This window comes from Phaethon aethereus, assembly GCF_964289735.1.
Source record: "Phaethon aethereus genome assembly, chromosome: 3".
Classification (NCBI taxonomy): Eukaryota; Metazoa; Chordata; class Aves; order Phaethontiformes; family Phaethontidae; genus Phaethon; species Phaethon aethereus.
In genome coordinates, this window is record NC_138576.1 from 58,607,431 (window position 1) to 58,626,072 (window position 18,642).

The 18,642-nt window shown below is 35.7% G+C and overlaps 1 protein-coding gene across 1 annotated transcript in view; it reads right to left on the reverse strand.

Annotated features, from left to right (window-relative positions):
- TBC1D32 (TBC1 domain family member 32) overlaps nt 1–18,642 on the reverse strand; it is a gene marked incomplete at its 3' end in the record, with an annotated part of 90,826 nt that overhangs the window by 38,310 nt on the left and 33,874 nt on the right. The window contains exons 22-25 of the mRNA XM_081998050.1: nt 15,649–15,737; nt 3,039–3,161; nt 1,675–1,783; nt 781–874 (exon numbers count right to left, since the gene is read on the reverse strand). Of these exons, the coding sequence (XP_081854176.1) occupies nt 781–874; nt 1,675–1,783; nt 3,039–3,161; nt 15,649–15,737 (415 nt within the window). The remainder of the gene's footprint in view (nt 1–780; nt 875–1,674; nt 1,784–3,038; nt 3,162–15,648; nt 15,738–18,642) is intronic.

Genomic DNA, 18,642 nt, shown 5'->3' on the forward strand with positions numbered 1-18,642 from the left:
CAGTATTACTAAAGTTAAGATACAGAAAACTCCTTTTATAACTACACGGCCATTCCTCTTGTTATAGGAGGGAATCACCATTAATGTAGAATTTCTATCACTTTTGAAATCTCTATCTGCTAAAGGAAATTCACAAATACTTTCTAATAAGTACATCTCAAGGATACAGTAAACATGAACAAACGCAAAGAATGATTTATTTACTATAAACCATTCATGTGGTTCTTTTGCACCATCTATGCAAATTAAAACCTTAAAACTGTTTCTCTGTATGAATTAAACTGGTTTGCCTACATAGTTCTTCAAAGGATTCTACAGTCTGCCCACATTCCAAATTGATGTTCAATGTGGAAAGTAACTGTCCTAACACTATTTCACACACCACCAAGCTTTGTAAACACAGAGATCTGAATCATGAAAATAGTGTACCAAAAAATTTGTAGCTTAACCATACTGTCTTGCTTCAGTTACTAGAGAGATGATATATTTATATCTCTCGAGTCATCCACCTGAGACAAGCCGAAAGGTTGAAGTTTGCATAAGAATTAGATTACTAAACAGAGCTTTGCAGATTGACAGTTGTACAAAGCCAGACAAGCAAAACCAAACCAACTTATTTAGCTATAAATGCAGCCAACAATAAAAAAATCCTTAAATACTTATGAGATTATAATCTGGGGGATGGAGGGTGAGGGGCAAGGAAGAAGGGAAAAAAAATTTTTAAAAAATCGAATGAGATGCTTGTTTGACATCTACACTGCTTGCGTGCTTTGTATGTACCTCGTCTGAATTCAGTTTTCCCAGGAATTTCTGCAAGATAGCACTTTGGCAAAGGGAATGATGAAAACATTGGCCAAGGATACGGATCACTGCCCTAGAAACAGAACCAGAAAGAAATTAATTTAGGAGAAGAATTAACAGCATCTGCTTGATTAACACACAGGTAAAGTTCCCAGAATGATTGTCTATGCACCAAAATTATGCTTGATACTACAGTTTGCAATAAGATATTCCGTAACTACAAAAAAAAAACCACCAAAAAAACACACTGACAATTTTGATTTTACAGTTTTTTTTAAACAAAAGTGAAATTGCAGTTTTTATAAAATAGAAAAAAAAAACCCTGAATTTCCAATTTTATACACGATCTAGCTGTCTTTGCTGTGCTTACAGTAATTTGCATTTCATCTTTATGAGACTGACAGCCAGTAAGAAGCAGAACATTTAAAGGAGCCACTTAACAAACACTATATTGTTAGAACATCAATGAAAACTCCAGGTATTAGATACTGCAAATGAAAACCCAAAAAATATCAAATAAAAGGAAGATACAACAAATAGAAAGCTAATAAAGAAAACATAGAAATATAACTGTAAAAAGTAGACAAATTGCATTCACTTTTACAGTCAGAAAAGTAACATTAAAATGGAGCAATATAAACATTTAATCTGAACGTGATATGTCCTAGGCACATGCCAACCCCCAGATAGTGGGAACAACGTATTTTTTTCAGTGTATCGCTTCTTAAAAATTTTAGTCCTTTATAAAGCTAAAGGTGGACTGGTATTTCTTAACGTTAAATAATTTTCCACATGGTGATTTAGCAGCAAAAATAATCAATTAATGAAGGCAGGAGTTATGGAAAGAGAAATTGTTAAACTTCAGATTCTAACCTTTTCTAGTACTCTCAAAGGCAAAATCCTTTCCCGTGGTCCTCCAATCAGATTTATCCTAACAAGAACATGGTTTCTCTCCACTGACAGACCATCAATTATAAAATCTCTGGGGAAAAAACAAACACAAACCAAAAAACTCCAAAAATCAGACCACTTTGATTTACCGACTGTTTAATTCAGAAAACTTTAATGAGCAAGAATAACTTTAGGGATATACCAGAGTTAAAGCACAACCTGGAAAACACATAGGCATAAAGAAATAAACAGAAACATGAAGTATTTTGAGATGTCTGCAAGCATTACCCTAACATTGTACTTCCCTAACTACTGCTGATTGGAAACATCTGAGCAATTAGGGGACACAGAAGAGTAGAAAACTTCACAAGCTTTGTTACAGCCACATGCTCAGTAATTAGGGCAGAGACAGTTAATGGACCATCAAAATTTGCTCCTTATTTGGCCTACCAGGAAATTTCTGCTGTCACAAATAAGCAGAGTAATTCATAACACACAGCCAACTTGCTGTCTGAACTCACTTGCATAGCCCAAGGTACAAAACTTTTTAAAAGGAATAAAAATCAGTTTTTAACCACTAAGTTTCTTACAACTTTTTTCTTAGTAAGGAAATAGTAGGTTTCATCCTCAATGTTATATAACTATTATCTTTATCTGCTGACATTTCACCCATACTGTTTTGATTTAAATTCTGTACTGGTCCCATATAGCAAACAGTAAGAGGAAAGCTCTTCAAATTCAGCATGCTGAGAGAAAGGGCAAAATGTCTATGACTAAATGACTGTCCACTTCTCTCCAAAAAAAATGCACTTTTCCTTTTGAAACAATGCATTGTGCAATTTTATTCAAAAGTCATCAATGGGAAGTTACAGAAGTTGGAGAGTCAATTGTTTTATATAAATAAAAAGAAACAAAACCCAAAAAAACAAAGTATCGATGATGCCTTTAATTCATAAACATAAAAACAATACACTATTTTTATATTATATACATAAAAGAATAATATAAAACAAAACTAGAAATGCATATTTACACCCACAAATTTTGCACTTTTTTGTAAGAATTAAGATTAACACAAATAAAAAAGCAAATATTTTTCTCATTTTTATTTCTTACACTTTTGAGGTGCAAGTGGGAAAAAGAACAAAACTGTTTTATCTTTCCATAATTTAAGACTGATGACAAACCTACATGTAAGTAAACTTATGCACAATAGAAACCAACTTGAGTGAGAGCATCTGTATGTTTAAATGTTTAAATGTTTAAAGCCACTAAAATATTCACTTATTTGTTCTCAGGAGGAAAGTTTGATAGTTAAAATAACATTCACATCAGTCACTTCTTACCCAGGTCCTTCTAAAGTTTCTGTGACATTCTCCTCCTGCGCAGTTAGTAAAACGTGTGACACTTTATACTGAGTCTCCAAGAGTAAAAGGGTATTGAGCTCACAGCACAGCACATTTAACAACCTGCAGAAGGAGACATTGAAATGATAGCACATCAGTCAGGAATCCAGTAATACGGAGTAAGACAAATGCAAACATGTTTCTGAGATCTCAAAATGGAAAGAAAAGACCCAAACCAAAAACCAAAAAAGCCCAAACCTAACAACTAACCAAAAAACTAAAAAAACCCCAAACCCCAAACTTGAAGTGTCTGAAAATATACACAGACAGAACTGGGTCAGGGACATTCTTTCATATCCTTTTAGCCACTCAAGTGGCACAGCCTTAAGCAAGCAGGGAATGGTTCCCAACAGATTTTTCATGCGCACCAGAGAAAATGTTCACTGGTCAGTTCAATCTGCTTTTGAGTTTATACCACAGAATAACACAAGTGACACAGACTTGTTAAGACATTCCACGTGAAAGCTGAAGAAATTACACAGTAATAGGCTGGTAAGGCAACTCAGAATCAGGTTGTCCAAAGCAGGGGGGGAAGGGAGGGAGATAAAAAGGCATCTTTCCTTTAGAAAACAGGCTTTTAGGCACTTCTGTATAATCCAATTTAACACAGTTCAAAAGCAATAAAAAATGTAACATGTAACAAAAACAACAAATCTGCTGTGTTTTTTTTATTTCAGAGAAACACAAAACGATGGTAAATGAAGTTAATAATCACGAGAGCACATGACAGCACATTACATAAAATTTTCTTTTATACCTTCAGGACAGATTAACAGTGAAAATACTCCAATATACCTCATGTAAATCTGATGTAGGGCAATCCAAATCATATTACTTTTTTTTCTTTTTTTAAACTAATCTGTTCGCTCTAACACAGCAACAGAATAATTTCATTGACGGCTTCCTGTTCATGGAAAATAATATGACTAAACATTCTTGTTGCTATTTATATTTTCTGCTTTATCACAGTCATAAAACACAACATAAACTTAGTCTGATCAGCATTATATTTTGCATTCACTTAAGACTTGATATGAACAAGAGAATACTTATTGCTTGAAATTTGTAGTCTGTTAGTCAATGCTTTTTTTCTTCCATGTAATTCCCAATATCCTTCTACCGACAATAGCAAAATCTGCAAACCATTCTCTGGATAATTTAGCATCTGCAAATTCACACAGTTGTAGCCAATGATTAAATAGTCAAGATGATAGTAAGTCTTTTTCTTTTTTTTTCCTGTTGCTTTTTTAATATAACTTGATCTGTTCAGTTTCAGTCCTTTTCAAGTCTTATTTATTTTAACTATTTCCTGACATTTTTTATTCTCAGTACTTTTCTAAATCAAAGGAGAAATGACAGTTCAACTATATTTTTTTATAATTATTATATAGAAGAAAAATCCACAAAAAGAGCGCTGAAACCATTATGAAGATGGACTATTCCTTCTTTTTAAGTATGATGACTTTAGATGGCAAAGAACCTGTTTCCAGCATTTAAAAAACACTTGGGAGAAGACTGATGGCTGAGAATGCTTATAACATCTCCTCTAGTACATGAGGCAGAGCAAAAAAATAAAATAAAACATAAGCAAATAAAATTAGGTAGAAGGGACAGTGGTAGAATCAATGACAAAATATGAGACCTAACATGAGCAGCCTCTGCTGGGGTATTCAAATGAAATTTTCATCTACATGGAAAAATCCATTTAAAAATGCCATCACCGTAGTACAGATATTTGCTTAAAAGTAATATACCATTGCTTTACCTTCGATAAATATATAGACTAAAGTTTGAAATGGAAAAAAATCACATTTTGTACTGTGTATATTTGTAAGCATGCTTGAATACGGCTGTGAAGCATTTCTTTTTTGTTTGCTTTTAATTACGTTTGGAACGTAAGAATTGGATCAGACCACCCAGCTCAATATCCTATCTGTAAGGACTGCATGACATATATAATACAATAAAATCAAAACATATTTTTTTGCAATCTACTTTAAAAACAATATTTAAAAATATAAGATAGAATTCCCAAACTAAGTGTTGCTGAAAATTGGAAGATAGGCTTTGATGCAAGGTCTTGTACCTGGGAAGGAATAACCCCATGCAGCAGTACAGACTGGGAACTGACCAGTTAGAAAGCAGATTTGCAGACAAGGACCTAGGAGTCCTGGTGGACAATAGGTTGAACATGAGACAGCAACATGCCCTTGAAGGCCAAGAGCATCCTGGGCTGTGTAAGGAAGAGTGCTGCCAGAAGGTTGTATGAGGGAGGTGACCCTTCCTCTTCTATCAGTACTGGTGAGGTCATACCTGGAGTGCTGGGTCCAGTTCTGGGCTCTCCAGTAAAAGAGTGACATGGATGCACTGGAGCAGGTCCAGCAAAAGGCCACGAAGATGATTAAGGGCTTGGGCCATCTGACTTAGCAAAAGAAGCTGAGAGAGCTGGGACTGCTCAGCCTGGAGAACAGAAGGCTCAGGGGAGACCTTGTCAATGTGTAGAAATACCTGACAGAAGCGTTTGAAGAAGATGGAGCCAGACTCTTCTCAGCGTTATCCAGTGAAAGGACAAGAGGCAATGGGCATGAATTGAAACACAGAAAATTCCATTTTAACATACTGTGATGGTGGTGAAACAGCAGGACAGGTTGCCCAAAGATGTTGCAGGATCAGCAGGCTTGGAGATATTCTAAACACAGCCCTCTCTAGTTGAACCCACTTTGAGCAGAGCAGTTGGACTACGCAATCGTCAATCTCCCTTTCAATCCCAATTCTATAATTCTGTGAAAACTACTAATAAGATATACCATATCCCTAGGAACAAACCGCAATACAGATAAAATAAAAGGTTATCTGAAGGCAATCCTTTACAGAACACTAATTTTGAAGAAATTCAGAAAAATCAAAACACATAAATGTGGAAAAAAAAATGGTAGCAATCAATTTTCTTTCTGAATTCTGTCCTTCCTGTCTTTTTTGGAGGGTGCTCTCTGGATTCTCCTCCTCCAACTATAATTTCACAACTAATACTTCACTGTAGAAATCTCTAGCCTGAAAGAGGGCATGCTAACTAGTACCTGTGTACCTACGTAAACTGACTGTCTCCTTGGCTGTGGTAGGTGGAATCATTATGACTTCTTTAATTACGGCAGAACAGAAGGCCCTTCATGGGGTATAAAACAGCTAGTAAATAATTCTAACTGCTAAAAAAGCCTTGTTAATTTTTATGTTGCCTCTTATTTTTTCACCTGTAAATAATATAATTAAACCACCTATGAATTTCTCCAAGTTGCTAAAAACACCCATTACCATGATAGCTTATTATCGTATTTCTCAGTATTTTTTCTGAGTTCCTTTTAAGAACACAAAATACTATGATGTTCCCTGTACTCCCATTTTCTCAATTGTCTTTTTTTTCCCAACTTCAAATCATACCACTCTGAAACACTACCTTTATTATGGTAAACCCAATCCCACTACACTCCCATAGACTATTCTTCCTTACTTTCATATGTTCTCTCCAAAGGCAATCTGATCCTCTGTCCTCACTTCAGGGATGCCTGCAAATGCTCAGGGGGCAGTGAAAGACGCAAGATACTATTCTTGGACACAGCAGATGTAACAATCTGTGGTGGGTTGGCAGATTAGCTAGCAACTAAATCATCCAGTTGCTCACTGACTATCCACCTCCCACAAGCAGACCAATGCCAAGCCAGTCTCCAAGCAATGGCTACCTGCAAGACCAACCCTCCACCCCACAGTTTTTATTGCTGAACATGATGTTATATAGTATGGAACATCCCCTCTGGTCAATTCGGGTCAGCTGTCCCAGCTCTATTCATTCCCAACCTCCTGCACTCTCCTAATCCATTTGCTGGGGAAAAAAAGAAAGCCCTGTTGCTGAGCAGTGCTTGCACAGTGTCAGCCAAAACACAGGTGTGTTATCAATACTGTTTTAGTCATAAATCCAAAACAGCACCATGTAAGGTGCTATGAAGAAAATTAACTTCCTCCCAGCCAGTACATAGTCCTAGAAAACGGAGATCAAATTTCATGCTATAAGCAGAAGTCCATCCACCACAGGCGAAAAAGAAACCGGCAAATTAAATTATACCACAATCTCAGCAATACATGTGTTCAGGCAGTGTGCAATAGTTAACCAAACCTGAAATGCTTGTGTCTATGCTGCCTATAAGGTGTTCCAGTGCTGTGACCCTGAAATGGAGGACTCAATGAGTCTTCAGTAAAAGGTTTTCTTTGGTTTGCAGTTACTGCCTTCAACAGATACAGGCATGGCTGATTCAGGCCAGTGCAAAATATACAGCATGACATTTGTAGAGAGTTCATCTATGGGAAAAGGTAAGGTCATTCTTTCTCTCCCAAAAATCAATATTAAAAACATAAGTGGAAAAAGCGAGGACTGAAACCTCTTTGCAGTAGCAGGACCTCCTTCCTGCTAAATAAATAGATATACCAACAGCGAAACTCAAAGCAAAATTTTTATTAAATAATTCCAGTGTCATCATCATGGGGGACAACCTCAAAGCATTTATCATCAGAGCCTACATTACCAATTTGATTTATTCTTCATTATGCCTGAGCTCCAATGAGAACACTGATCCAAACAGCGACCAGCAATTATCAAGTGTGTGAGACCAGCAGACAGAGGCAAATGGCTAGCAAAAAAAAAAACCACCCACAACCCTGAAAGCTACCTAGCCAGTCTTAGAACACAAAGGGCACTGGGAAGCTTCAGCATGCAAAGCCTTGCATGCTGCCTTTGCAGACTGAACAAAGGGCACTGCTAATGAGCAGAGAGAATATGCCTCTGCATGTGGTCTTTCTAAAGAAGACTTTCCCACTGAAGACAATGCTTATAGTGGTTTAGAAAAATAGGAGACCTTCTAGATACAGAGTATTTATCAATACTGTCCTGGTTTCAGCCAGAATAGAGCTGGTTTTCTTCACAGAAGCTAGCGTAAGGCTATGTTTTGGATTTGGGATGAGAAACTGTTGATAACATGCTCATGTTTTGAGTTGTCGCTAAGTAGTCAAGGACAGTCCAGCTTCTCGTGCTGGCCTGCTAGCAAGAAGGCTGGGGGTGCACGGGGAGCTGGGAGGGGACACGGCCAGGACAGCTGAACCAAGCTGGCCAAAGAGATATTCCATACCATACAATGTCATGCCCAGTACATAAATTTGAGTTGGCCGGGGGGCGGGAATCGCTGCTCAGGAACAGGCTATTGATCACCGGGTGGTGAGCAATTGCTGTACTGGGCATCACTTGTTCTTGTACATTCCTTTCTCAGTATTATTATTGTTGTTACCATTGTTGTTTCCTTCTTTCTTGCTGTCCTATTAAACTGTTTCTATCTCAATCCACGAGGTTGCCTCAGGGCAGTCGTGTTTGTCCCAGTAAGAAAACTCAGGGACTGATGTATTCCTTACAATGTTTTCCACATGAAAAGATTTTCAAAAGAGCACCTACAGCATTTCAGCTACCCAATGTACTTACAAATCATATGTAGTGTGATAGCTAATGTAAAAGAGTTTCCCTAGCTAAACAAAAATGCTTTTCATGAGCATCACTTGTCAGCCTAGAGGACTCAGAAGTGAAGCAGATTTTAAATTGCAGTAAGTGAAGCATTTTAATTTCCTTCAGTGAAGTAAAGAAAAAAAAACATCAACAAATAAGTGACATAATCCTATCACAGAATCTGCTGTTCCTATTTTATTAATTATAAATCGTTTTAAATTAATAAACTTAAGAAAATTCTATTACCATATAAACTAACAAAAAACTGAACTAACTGTATAAGTACATGACCTAGAAGCATGCCAACATAATCCTGTTGCAAAACCCCATCTCTACTAATGTAGACCCTGTCCTCTTTTACCTTTGGATTATTAAACAGGGGTCAAAGATTTACAGGACACATGCACTCTCCAGTGGTCACTACACACATCCCTCACACACATCCAGCGTGCACACTTGGAAGAAGTTCGTTTCTGAAGAACTGTATATCACTTACTAAACAGAAAATGCACTTAAAATAATAGAAAATGGGTCATTAATTAATTATTAATTCAATCAATTCTCCTTATTAATTGAAAAAGGGTTGGTAGAAAAAACATGGAGGACTACCTAGTCATTCATGTCATGTTTCCAACATAAGAGAATTCAAATCTGGCAGATTCAGGGGAAGAAAGAAATACTGTTCAGTCCAATTCCCCCCCTCTATCCCCACACTCCTCCCTTCCTGCAAGAGGAGGAACACTCTGAACACAGCTTTCTTCCATTCAGAGACATAAGAATGTTGAATGCCACAGGATGCAGCACAAGAAGGGTTTCTTTAGTACATCCAGCCAATAGCACCATGAATCTTGCTGCAAGAGTAGATGTACCAGCCAGTCATTCAAATGTTAGTGATCAAAAAGATTCATATGTGACATTAGACAACAGTGTTCACGGGCTACAGCAGTATATTTAAAAGAAAGATATGTGGAAAGCAAGAGGTACAGCTTTGTTTTGGGCTCTTCAAGGAAGATGGAAAAGGAAACATGAAACTAGTAAAATAATGCCATGTTTTCTAGAGGGGAAATTGAATATGTTTAAAACCAGTTTTAAATTAGAAGTCTTGCTTCAGTTTATAATGAACGAGATTTTAAAGAATTACGTACAAACATTTTCAAAAAGCTTCTGCTACTCATAATGCTTTTTAATACGGGAATGGGAAAAGGAAAAGAGGGATAAATCTAAATAGCATGTTGACCCGAGGAAAAAGAATAATCAAGATTTTTTATCTTCTACCTTTAGAAACAAATAACTAATGCTCCTTCCAGTGTGTTGCAATCATTAAAATCACACATTCTCTTAATCAACAATACATATAATTAAGTACAATTAAGAGAAAAAAATATTTCATATGCTGAATCTACCTCATTATTAAAATGCAATTATATAGAAGAGGGTGTGTTTACAATGCAGATGAAAAAAAAAATCATCTGGGTGTTTATTCTGTATTTCCTAAAACCACAGTTATCTCTTGCCTATCACATGCTTGTTTATCTCCCAGCTCCTGTAGAATTTAATTCATTCACCTGGATTTCACTGGAGTGCACTAGATGAAATTTTGACTAATACATATTGCTTTGAGGCAAATTTCAAGACGCTGATGGATTTTGATGTCAGTATAGTGTAAGCCATTTAAATTCTCTTTCGTAAATCTTTCTCTTACCAGTTTCATAGGCCAACAGAAATAGATGCAATGCATTTTTATGACCTCCTGCACCAATTCAGCAAGCAAGAAAACAAGTATTATAAGAAAAAAACATATTCAGCATGGTATTTCATATGACAAAAAATGTGACTTAACAATGTCAAAATATTTATTATACAAATCTGAAAATATCAAGCCGATATTCTTTTTCTATCTGTAGCTCTACAATCCTGGGGCTGATACTGATGAACATGTGACTTAGGCTAATATTTACAATTCTCTGTAATTCCAGAAACATAAATGTATTTAGATGATTCACACAGAGCATTGTAATAAGTACTCCTTTTTCAGCCTTACATTACACAGGCCTAAAATAAATCTATTTTTCATTGCAGCTCAAATTACGATTCTACAAAATAGGTTATCTTCAGATATCTCTAATGCTAAGCAAGCAAATTGTGTCTTTAAAATTAAACAGTCCCAATTTGCATATCTGAAGTAAAATGATTTACTCTCAGAGTTTTCCAGGTATTTTCCTGCAGAAAGCCAAACTCTTGAACAGAATGCTGCCCTTGTTGCTTGACGCCCACTAGCATGAGGCATTTCAGTGAGCAAGTGTGAGGCTAACAAAGATTTTTCTGATACAGCATGTACATACAAAAGATCTTTTGACCTCACAATACTTAGGAGTTTCATTAACTTATGGCCAAAATAAGACACTGAGGAAAAAAAATTAAAAAAATTCAATAGTGGCATATGTATGTAAGACAGCCAAAGAAAGGGGTTTTTTTTCACTTAAAGTACTCACAGAATCACAGAATCACTAGGTTGGAAAGGACCTTTAAGATCATCAAGTCCAACCATTAATCCAGAACCACCACACCATGTCCCCTAAACCATGTCCTGAAGCGCCACATCCACACGTTTTTTGAACACTTCCAGAGATGGCAACTCCACCACCTCCCTGGGCAGCCTGTTCCAATGCCTGACCACCCTCTCAGTGAAGAAATTTTTCCTAATATCCAGTCTAAACCTCCTCTGGCGCAACTTGAGGCCATTTCCTCTTGTCCTATCACTAGTTACTTGGGAGAAGAGACCAACACCCTCATCGCCACAACCCCCTTTCAGGTAGTTGTAGAGAGCGATAAGGTCTCCCCTCAGCCTCCTCTTCTCCAGACTAAACAACCCCAGTTCCCTCAGCCGCTCCTCATAAGACTTGTGCTCCAGACCCCTCACCAGCTTCGTTGCCCTTCTCTGGACACGCTCCAGCACCTCAACATCCTTCTTGTAGTGAGGGGCCCAATGCCTATTCCTGCCATACTAACATATATCCACCAAAAAAAAAAAAAAAAAAAGAGAGAAAAAAATTTCCAGGAACAGTATATGTTATAAAATACTCTGTTAAATGAGGGGAATATTTGCAAAGCTGCCTGTAAACCAACTCTGATCCCCTCCCACTGTCCACAGTCTATGCTTATTCCCAGTAACGCTGTTTCTCCTTCTGTTTTTTATGCAAGCCAACACTGACGGAGTATCTTTGAATTTATTTTGGACTATTGATACTTTTTAGGGGTAGGGTGTTGGTTATCAAAGGTAAAAATTTGGTACTTTGACACACTTTAATCCAGCTAACAACACAGGGTCACTAACATTCCCAGAAAACTCAGTTTCTCAATAGAGAGAACAGCAATATGTAAATGCTTGAATAAAGCTTTAGGCAGAGGCTTTGAAAATTTGTATTATGCATATATTTTCTTAGCTGGCTGTAAAAACTCAACTCATGGATTCATTCATTGTACTGAAATACTAGATAAGTTGCCTTGATACCATATAATTCATCAGTCTGAAAGAAAAAGTATGTTACTGCTGTTTACTTAATTCATTTGTTAATATATGTTACAGAGATTCAAAGAGCTTGGCCTTGAAAGGGAGGCGATTAAGATCTCTAGTGTCACACCTTTATGATAATTGTTCTTTCTCACATCCAATACCTTATAAGATATGATGAATAAATACATTTGTATCAGAGAAATAAAGCTGTTCATTAAATTAAGAAAATTCTCTGCGTTTAGTATGTTAAAAATTTATTACTTTAATTACTGCTGTGAATTTCCTTTCTTTAGGATTTGTGCTCTGACAGCAGCTTAAGTTCAGAATCTTCTAAGCCAAAAAAGACTACTGAGAATTTTTGCATAGGTTCCTGTACATCCAGATTTTCAGGGTGGCTGAGACAGCCTTCAGTGTTCTTTTAGCAACCAGTATTGGCTGATTGAGAGACTTCCTGAATCAAAGTACGAATCTGCTTTGAAGTTGAAAGTCGAACTGACAGTTTGAAAATCTTTCTATACATAAATTAGTAAGTGTCTATATGCTTTCACTTTTCTATTATTATCTCTTATTAATAATAGCAATAATGATTTTTTTAAATGAGTTGAAAAGGACCTTCAAGTGAATAAAACTTGTCCTAGAAGTACGCAATAGCTGCAATTAAAGGAATACCAAATCAGTGTCTGTGAAACTACTGAAGAATAATCCCAGGCCAAGATAACTCCAAGTTAAGAATTACAAAAAGATAGACTCGGACTAGGCTTGGTGTGGAATGGAGTACTTTACCTTGATCACACAGGACCTAGTCTGTATGGGAGTCTAGGGAGCATTCTTTATAGACAGAGATACCGGCTATGCAAAACCATATCAAGCTTCCCTGCGTTTTCCCTTTGATTTCTACTGCACGCACACCACTTTTCAGAGCGGGCAAGCTGGAGAAGGAAAATTTACAGCAGAGCCTCTGCAGGACTGTCCTTCAAATTAACAATTCAGAATTCATACTTATTCAAAATGAAAACAATCATCCACCAGAAAATGCAGTATTAACATTAAAAACGTAAATAGATATACCTGTGCATTTTAAATTAAACAGACTATGGAAATACCCATATATTTTAAGTTTTATATATAGCTACACAGCCAGTCCAAAATAATTTTAAGTCACTGAAGCATGGTATACACATAAATTGCAGAAGTTGCTTAACATTCAAGTAAGCAAATTTGTAACTCTCTTCAACAATAAAAGTGGGTTACAGGACCTCAGAGTATAACCTGTAAGTTAAACAGATCTGAAGTTCAGCACTCAGCTCTGGGTGAGCCACATGTACAATAACACCTGACCAAATAACAAAGCATACAGCTGTGTAGATCTGTGAACAATTAAAGAGTGTGGGTTTGGCTGTACTATTGGTATTAAGTCTAGCAGAAAGAAGTGTTGCTAGACAAACATTTCACTAAAATCATTCAGTCACAAAACTGTTCGGTTTTTCAATGTTGCAGTTGTCATAAACATTTAAATATTTATTTCTACATAGCAGCAAGGAGAAATGTAGATTTTTTTTCTCTAATTAACTTCTTGAATTTTCAGATCTGTTAAGCATCTGATAATATTTGATCTAACTGCTGCTGAATTTGGTTATTTGGTCAAGGAGCAAACCAACTACACAAAGCAAGGTTCACTTTACAGAACACAAACATCTGCCAGTCAGCAGCACTCACAGAAAAGCTCATGGAACTTGGTTTCAAAAGGTATTTAAAATGAACTGTATACTTCTCATATTCCGGTAATATAGCCTAGGGTTTCTTGCAAGTCTTAATACTGTAAACAATATAGTAAGCATGACCAATTCCAGAAACACCCAGAAGCATTAAAAATTAAGTTAAATACAAGTTTCTAGGTATCCCTGAGATTGCAAAAGTCCCTGCAGAATACAAAGCCTCTATTGAAAATAATATTTAAATGTTTTAAGAATCTTTCGTTTATTTGATTACTACTTAAGATATCTATCATTTTTATGAGTAGGTTCCCACACTGAAAATACTACTTAATCTCTTCTTGAAATCTGGCAATTTGACTGCATTTTCACATTGTTTTTGATTGTCAGTGTCCAGCAGAAAATGTCATTACTACAGCTCATCTTATCTATACTTCCATTGCTTCACAAGGTATAGGCCTTATTAAAAATATTGTAAGCATTCAACACATGATCCATGTATTTCTGTACCAGTCTTGCCTTAAATGGAAGTCAAGTGCCTATGAAATCAGCTTGAATTTTTGCCTATATCTTACAACGGTTCCTAATATCATTGCAGGAGAAATCTGTTCTTTTATCTTATAATGGTAGAATAAATAATAATAGTGGTAGAACACAATCTAAAAGCAAACTATTCTTTTAAACTGTAAAACATCTCATTTTCCCTTATCCCTAATTAAATCAATGAGAGTTCTGTCAAGCTTTTTATGGAGTCAGTATAATCCCAACTGATGAATAGTACCTTATTTTTCATATTTCACTTTAGGACTTCTCTTTCCTACCCAAGTAGAGATTTCCTCAAAAACAGCATTTATAAATTCTGATTTATAAGACAAAATCATCGATCTCCCAATGCCAAATTCTGCCATTGTCCATCTCCTCCATGCTTATCCTTACCAACAAATTATACCATATCCTATGGTTATTCATACGTAATATGAAATAATTTTACTGTGATACCAAAGTACAAATACACCTGCAGAAAGCTAATGTTGCAGTACTTGATCAATCAGGCTGTATCTTGCCCAAGCAAGGTTATCAAAGTTTTCCATACTACGAAGTACAATCCAGCAGGTCTTTTATTTCAATTGCACAAAATACGTTCATAACAAAACTGTGAATTCAACGATTTATATATTCAACTTTGGAAAACTGAAAAAATTGCAGAAACTAGTTTGTTTTTTAAAATATTATAAAGTACTTAATATTACAAAACATGAGCATGACAGTGTGAGCATATTTTAAAGTGTTCCTTCAGGTTCTAGAAATATTTGGGATCAAATGTTATGCTCCTTCTCAAAATAAGTTTTGGTGAAATTGGTGATAATTAAACCACACATTAAAAAAAATAATCTTAAGTACAGGTAGACTAGATAAGCCGAACTCTGATATAAACATGGTAAAAAATACTTTGTTTATTTTAGTATTTCAGTATGATTTTTGTTTATGCACTACAATGGATGTACCACATGTTCTTTTCAATCAACTAGGCAAAATAACAACATGCAATTTCTATTACTGGTTATGATATTACAATATATCCATTTACGAGTAATAAAATTAGATTCATTGCTATTCTCATTTTGTAGGCCATTTTTCAGTTTATCTTCTTATGTTAAAAAAAAAGGGGAATTTCACCTGCATGCATAATAAAAAACAAACAATGTTATCTTATCAGAAGCAACACAGCCAAGCATGTTATATCCTATTTAGTTAATGTGAGCAGAGAATAGAAAATGAGCATCTTACCTCAGACCAAAGATATGTGATTGTTCATAATTGAATAAGGAATGAATTTTAGCTTCTGAATTCAAAATTATAAGTCTGTCAATGATATCCTGCCAAACGAAGACAAATGTAAAAAAATCATGTATGATTTTATATTTTTTGCCCATAATAGTTTCATAGGGATGTTTACTATATTTTTTATGTAATAAGTGCTTTCCACTGTAAAAGTCAATGGCAAAAAGAAACCATACAGAAGCTTAGGGGGGAAAAAAGTCTCAGTTAATAAAAAATACGAAACCATACAGAAAGTTGGGGGAGGGGAAAAAAAATCTGTTAAAAAAAAAAATTACTAAACATACAAAAAGATCCTAGCATATCAAGTAGTCTAGTTTTTATTTAGTATTAAAACACAACAAAAATGTTAACCTGTTTTTTTTTATATGTTTGAAACGTGTATACATCTATTCTAATGAAAAGAACAGCAAATCCTTTAATAATCCCCTTTCTAACACTACTTAGTACTACATGCTTCAAAACACAGCCATTTATTTTCAGTGTAACAAGGCTTGGCTTGGTTGCTGAGGCTTACATCTTTCATCCTACAGCATCTCATGTAATAGACAATGACCTGTGGCTGCTTCTCACTTCTTCCACAAATTCAACCTAATTATATTCCCCTCTGGTTCACTGCCTATCCAAACTGCTTCTGAAGAAGTAACTTCATTAAAAGACTAAGATATGCATAAAAACATTCACTGATGTTATCGTCTCAAAGACAGATGGCTGTCCTATGGTCAGAAGAAACAAAGTCCCTACAGGCTTTATTTAACTTGGATTAAATCCAAACTTTTATTTTCTCCACATTTAAGAAGTACAGTCCCAGAGACAGCAGAGAGTGTTATTATTCGACTGGCTAGATCAATGAGTCATTTCAATATGATATGAGAAAAAAGTTAGGATCCATATTGTCATGAAATCAACCAAAGCTCTGTTTGTCAACAGAGAGAAAACACCACACTTAAAACTTCAAGTAGTATAAAAAAATATCTAGAACTTGTCAAAGTACACTGTCTTCATAAAACGCATTGTTATTTAAAATACAGTGAAACTGTATTTTCTCTATTAGGTTTTTTTGGGGTGGTAGGGGAGAGGGCTGTGAAGAATCTACTCTTTCCACATAATACGTTCACAATAAAATTCACAATTCAACTCGGACCTCAGGGCTGTTCATAAAATCAGTAATACAAGCAATTGTTTTGTTTGGGGTTTAAGGCTTTTTAGATATTTGCACGTGCAAAGATTTAAATGCCGAGGGATATTTCTCTGGCAACAACCTCCTTCTCTCATCTATATATCAAAGCTTGGAGCCTGCAAGAGTAGAAAGAGTAGGCATACAGAGAGGACTACTGAGAAAGCAGACCAAGCTCTAATTTGGGATATTAAGAAGGAAGACAGTGAACAAGGTTCAACACAAGTTCCGATAAGAAAAAAGTGCAGCTAAACCTGCACTGCTCAACTACAGAGCGTAGCTTAAATATTACAGGTAGAGAGACATCTACTTTGAATACCTAAGATACACCATCTAAATATTAAATCCTCCATAATCACTGAAAAAAAAAAAATTAATCTGCTTAAACATGTCTTTCAAAGCTACAGAACTGGTGGGTACCTTTCGAGCTAGATTCCCTTACATATGTGCACTGTAGTACCTCTCAAAGGAAGAGTAGAGGCAGGTGGAAGGACCCTCATTCATCTGCTCCATTTTCTAAAATATTTTTATATGGCAAACAGAGTAAAAAGAACCTGGCATGTATCAAGAAAAATTTTCTTAAAGTACACAGAATATAAATCTGATTAGTCAACAGTTAAAAGCAGTAGAAGCTCAGCTGATAATGATGCAACTAGTTAGCCAAAAATACAAAGGAGGGAAAAGTGTTTAAATCCTGTGTTTAAGAAATAAAGGTCATACAAAGATGATGAAGTTCTGTGCATTATTAAATATAGTTCAGCATAAATATTACAAGTCAGATTCTGTGGCAATGCGGCATGATCCAGAAAGATAGAAAAATGAAGCACACAGAGCAATTAGGTCTTCTAACCAAATCTCCTAGCGGCACCGAAATCGCTTTTACTTTGTTTTCTAACCATAGTTACATCTGGTAAATTTTTTTATCTTTGGCTTTTTGTAATCACTGCTCAAAAATGTGGTTATAACAAATCTATATGTCTGCTTAATCCCAGAATTCTTCTGAGTACTTAGACTTAGCCATTATATGTTAATTAACATTAGGTAAACTAACTATTTCCCTTCTGTTAACTACATAATCTTTGATGTCTAGCTTAGGCTTACAAAACCCACTGTTGCACAGCAGTTAAGTGAGACAAACCCCACCCAAAACATCTGTAACTGTTCAGGGAACTTTGAACAATTGTATCAGTATTGCTATTTCTGGAAACCTAGAGAATTGCATCAAAAAAAGTGCCTCAAAAGCCTGAACAACATAGGCTTTCAAAAGACACAAAAATCGTTACTTAACATCTATGCCAATCTGAAAGTTCTCAAATATGTATCACCTTCAACATACATCTATCTCCCCTGCTCCTAGTGCCTCAGAAAACTTGATGACTGAACAGAACTATCTATCAGTGGACACACTAACATGGAGTGAATGGAAAAATTAAATTTATCATCCCATTTTCTCCTGAAATCACCAAAACAGTGCTACAAAAAAGATCCACAAAAATCCTTTCCAAACATAACATACACTACTATGATATACGCTGTCTAAACAATTTAAACTACCACCAATCCAGAGCTTGTGCTAAACAAACACTTTAACACAACAGCAATTCAAAGCGCTAGCTAATTCGAAAAAAAAAATCTGATTTTAACTGCCAGTCAAGGTCACAGATTAAATTTGCCTGTGCCTTGTACCTGGGGAAAAAAAAAAAAAACACTAAGACATGGCAGTTGGATGAACTAATACAAACTAATACTAAATACAGAAATGGTAA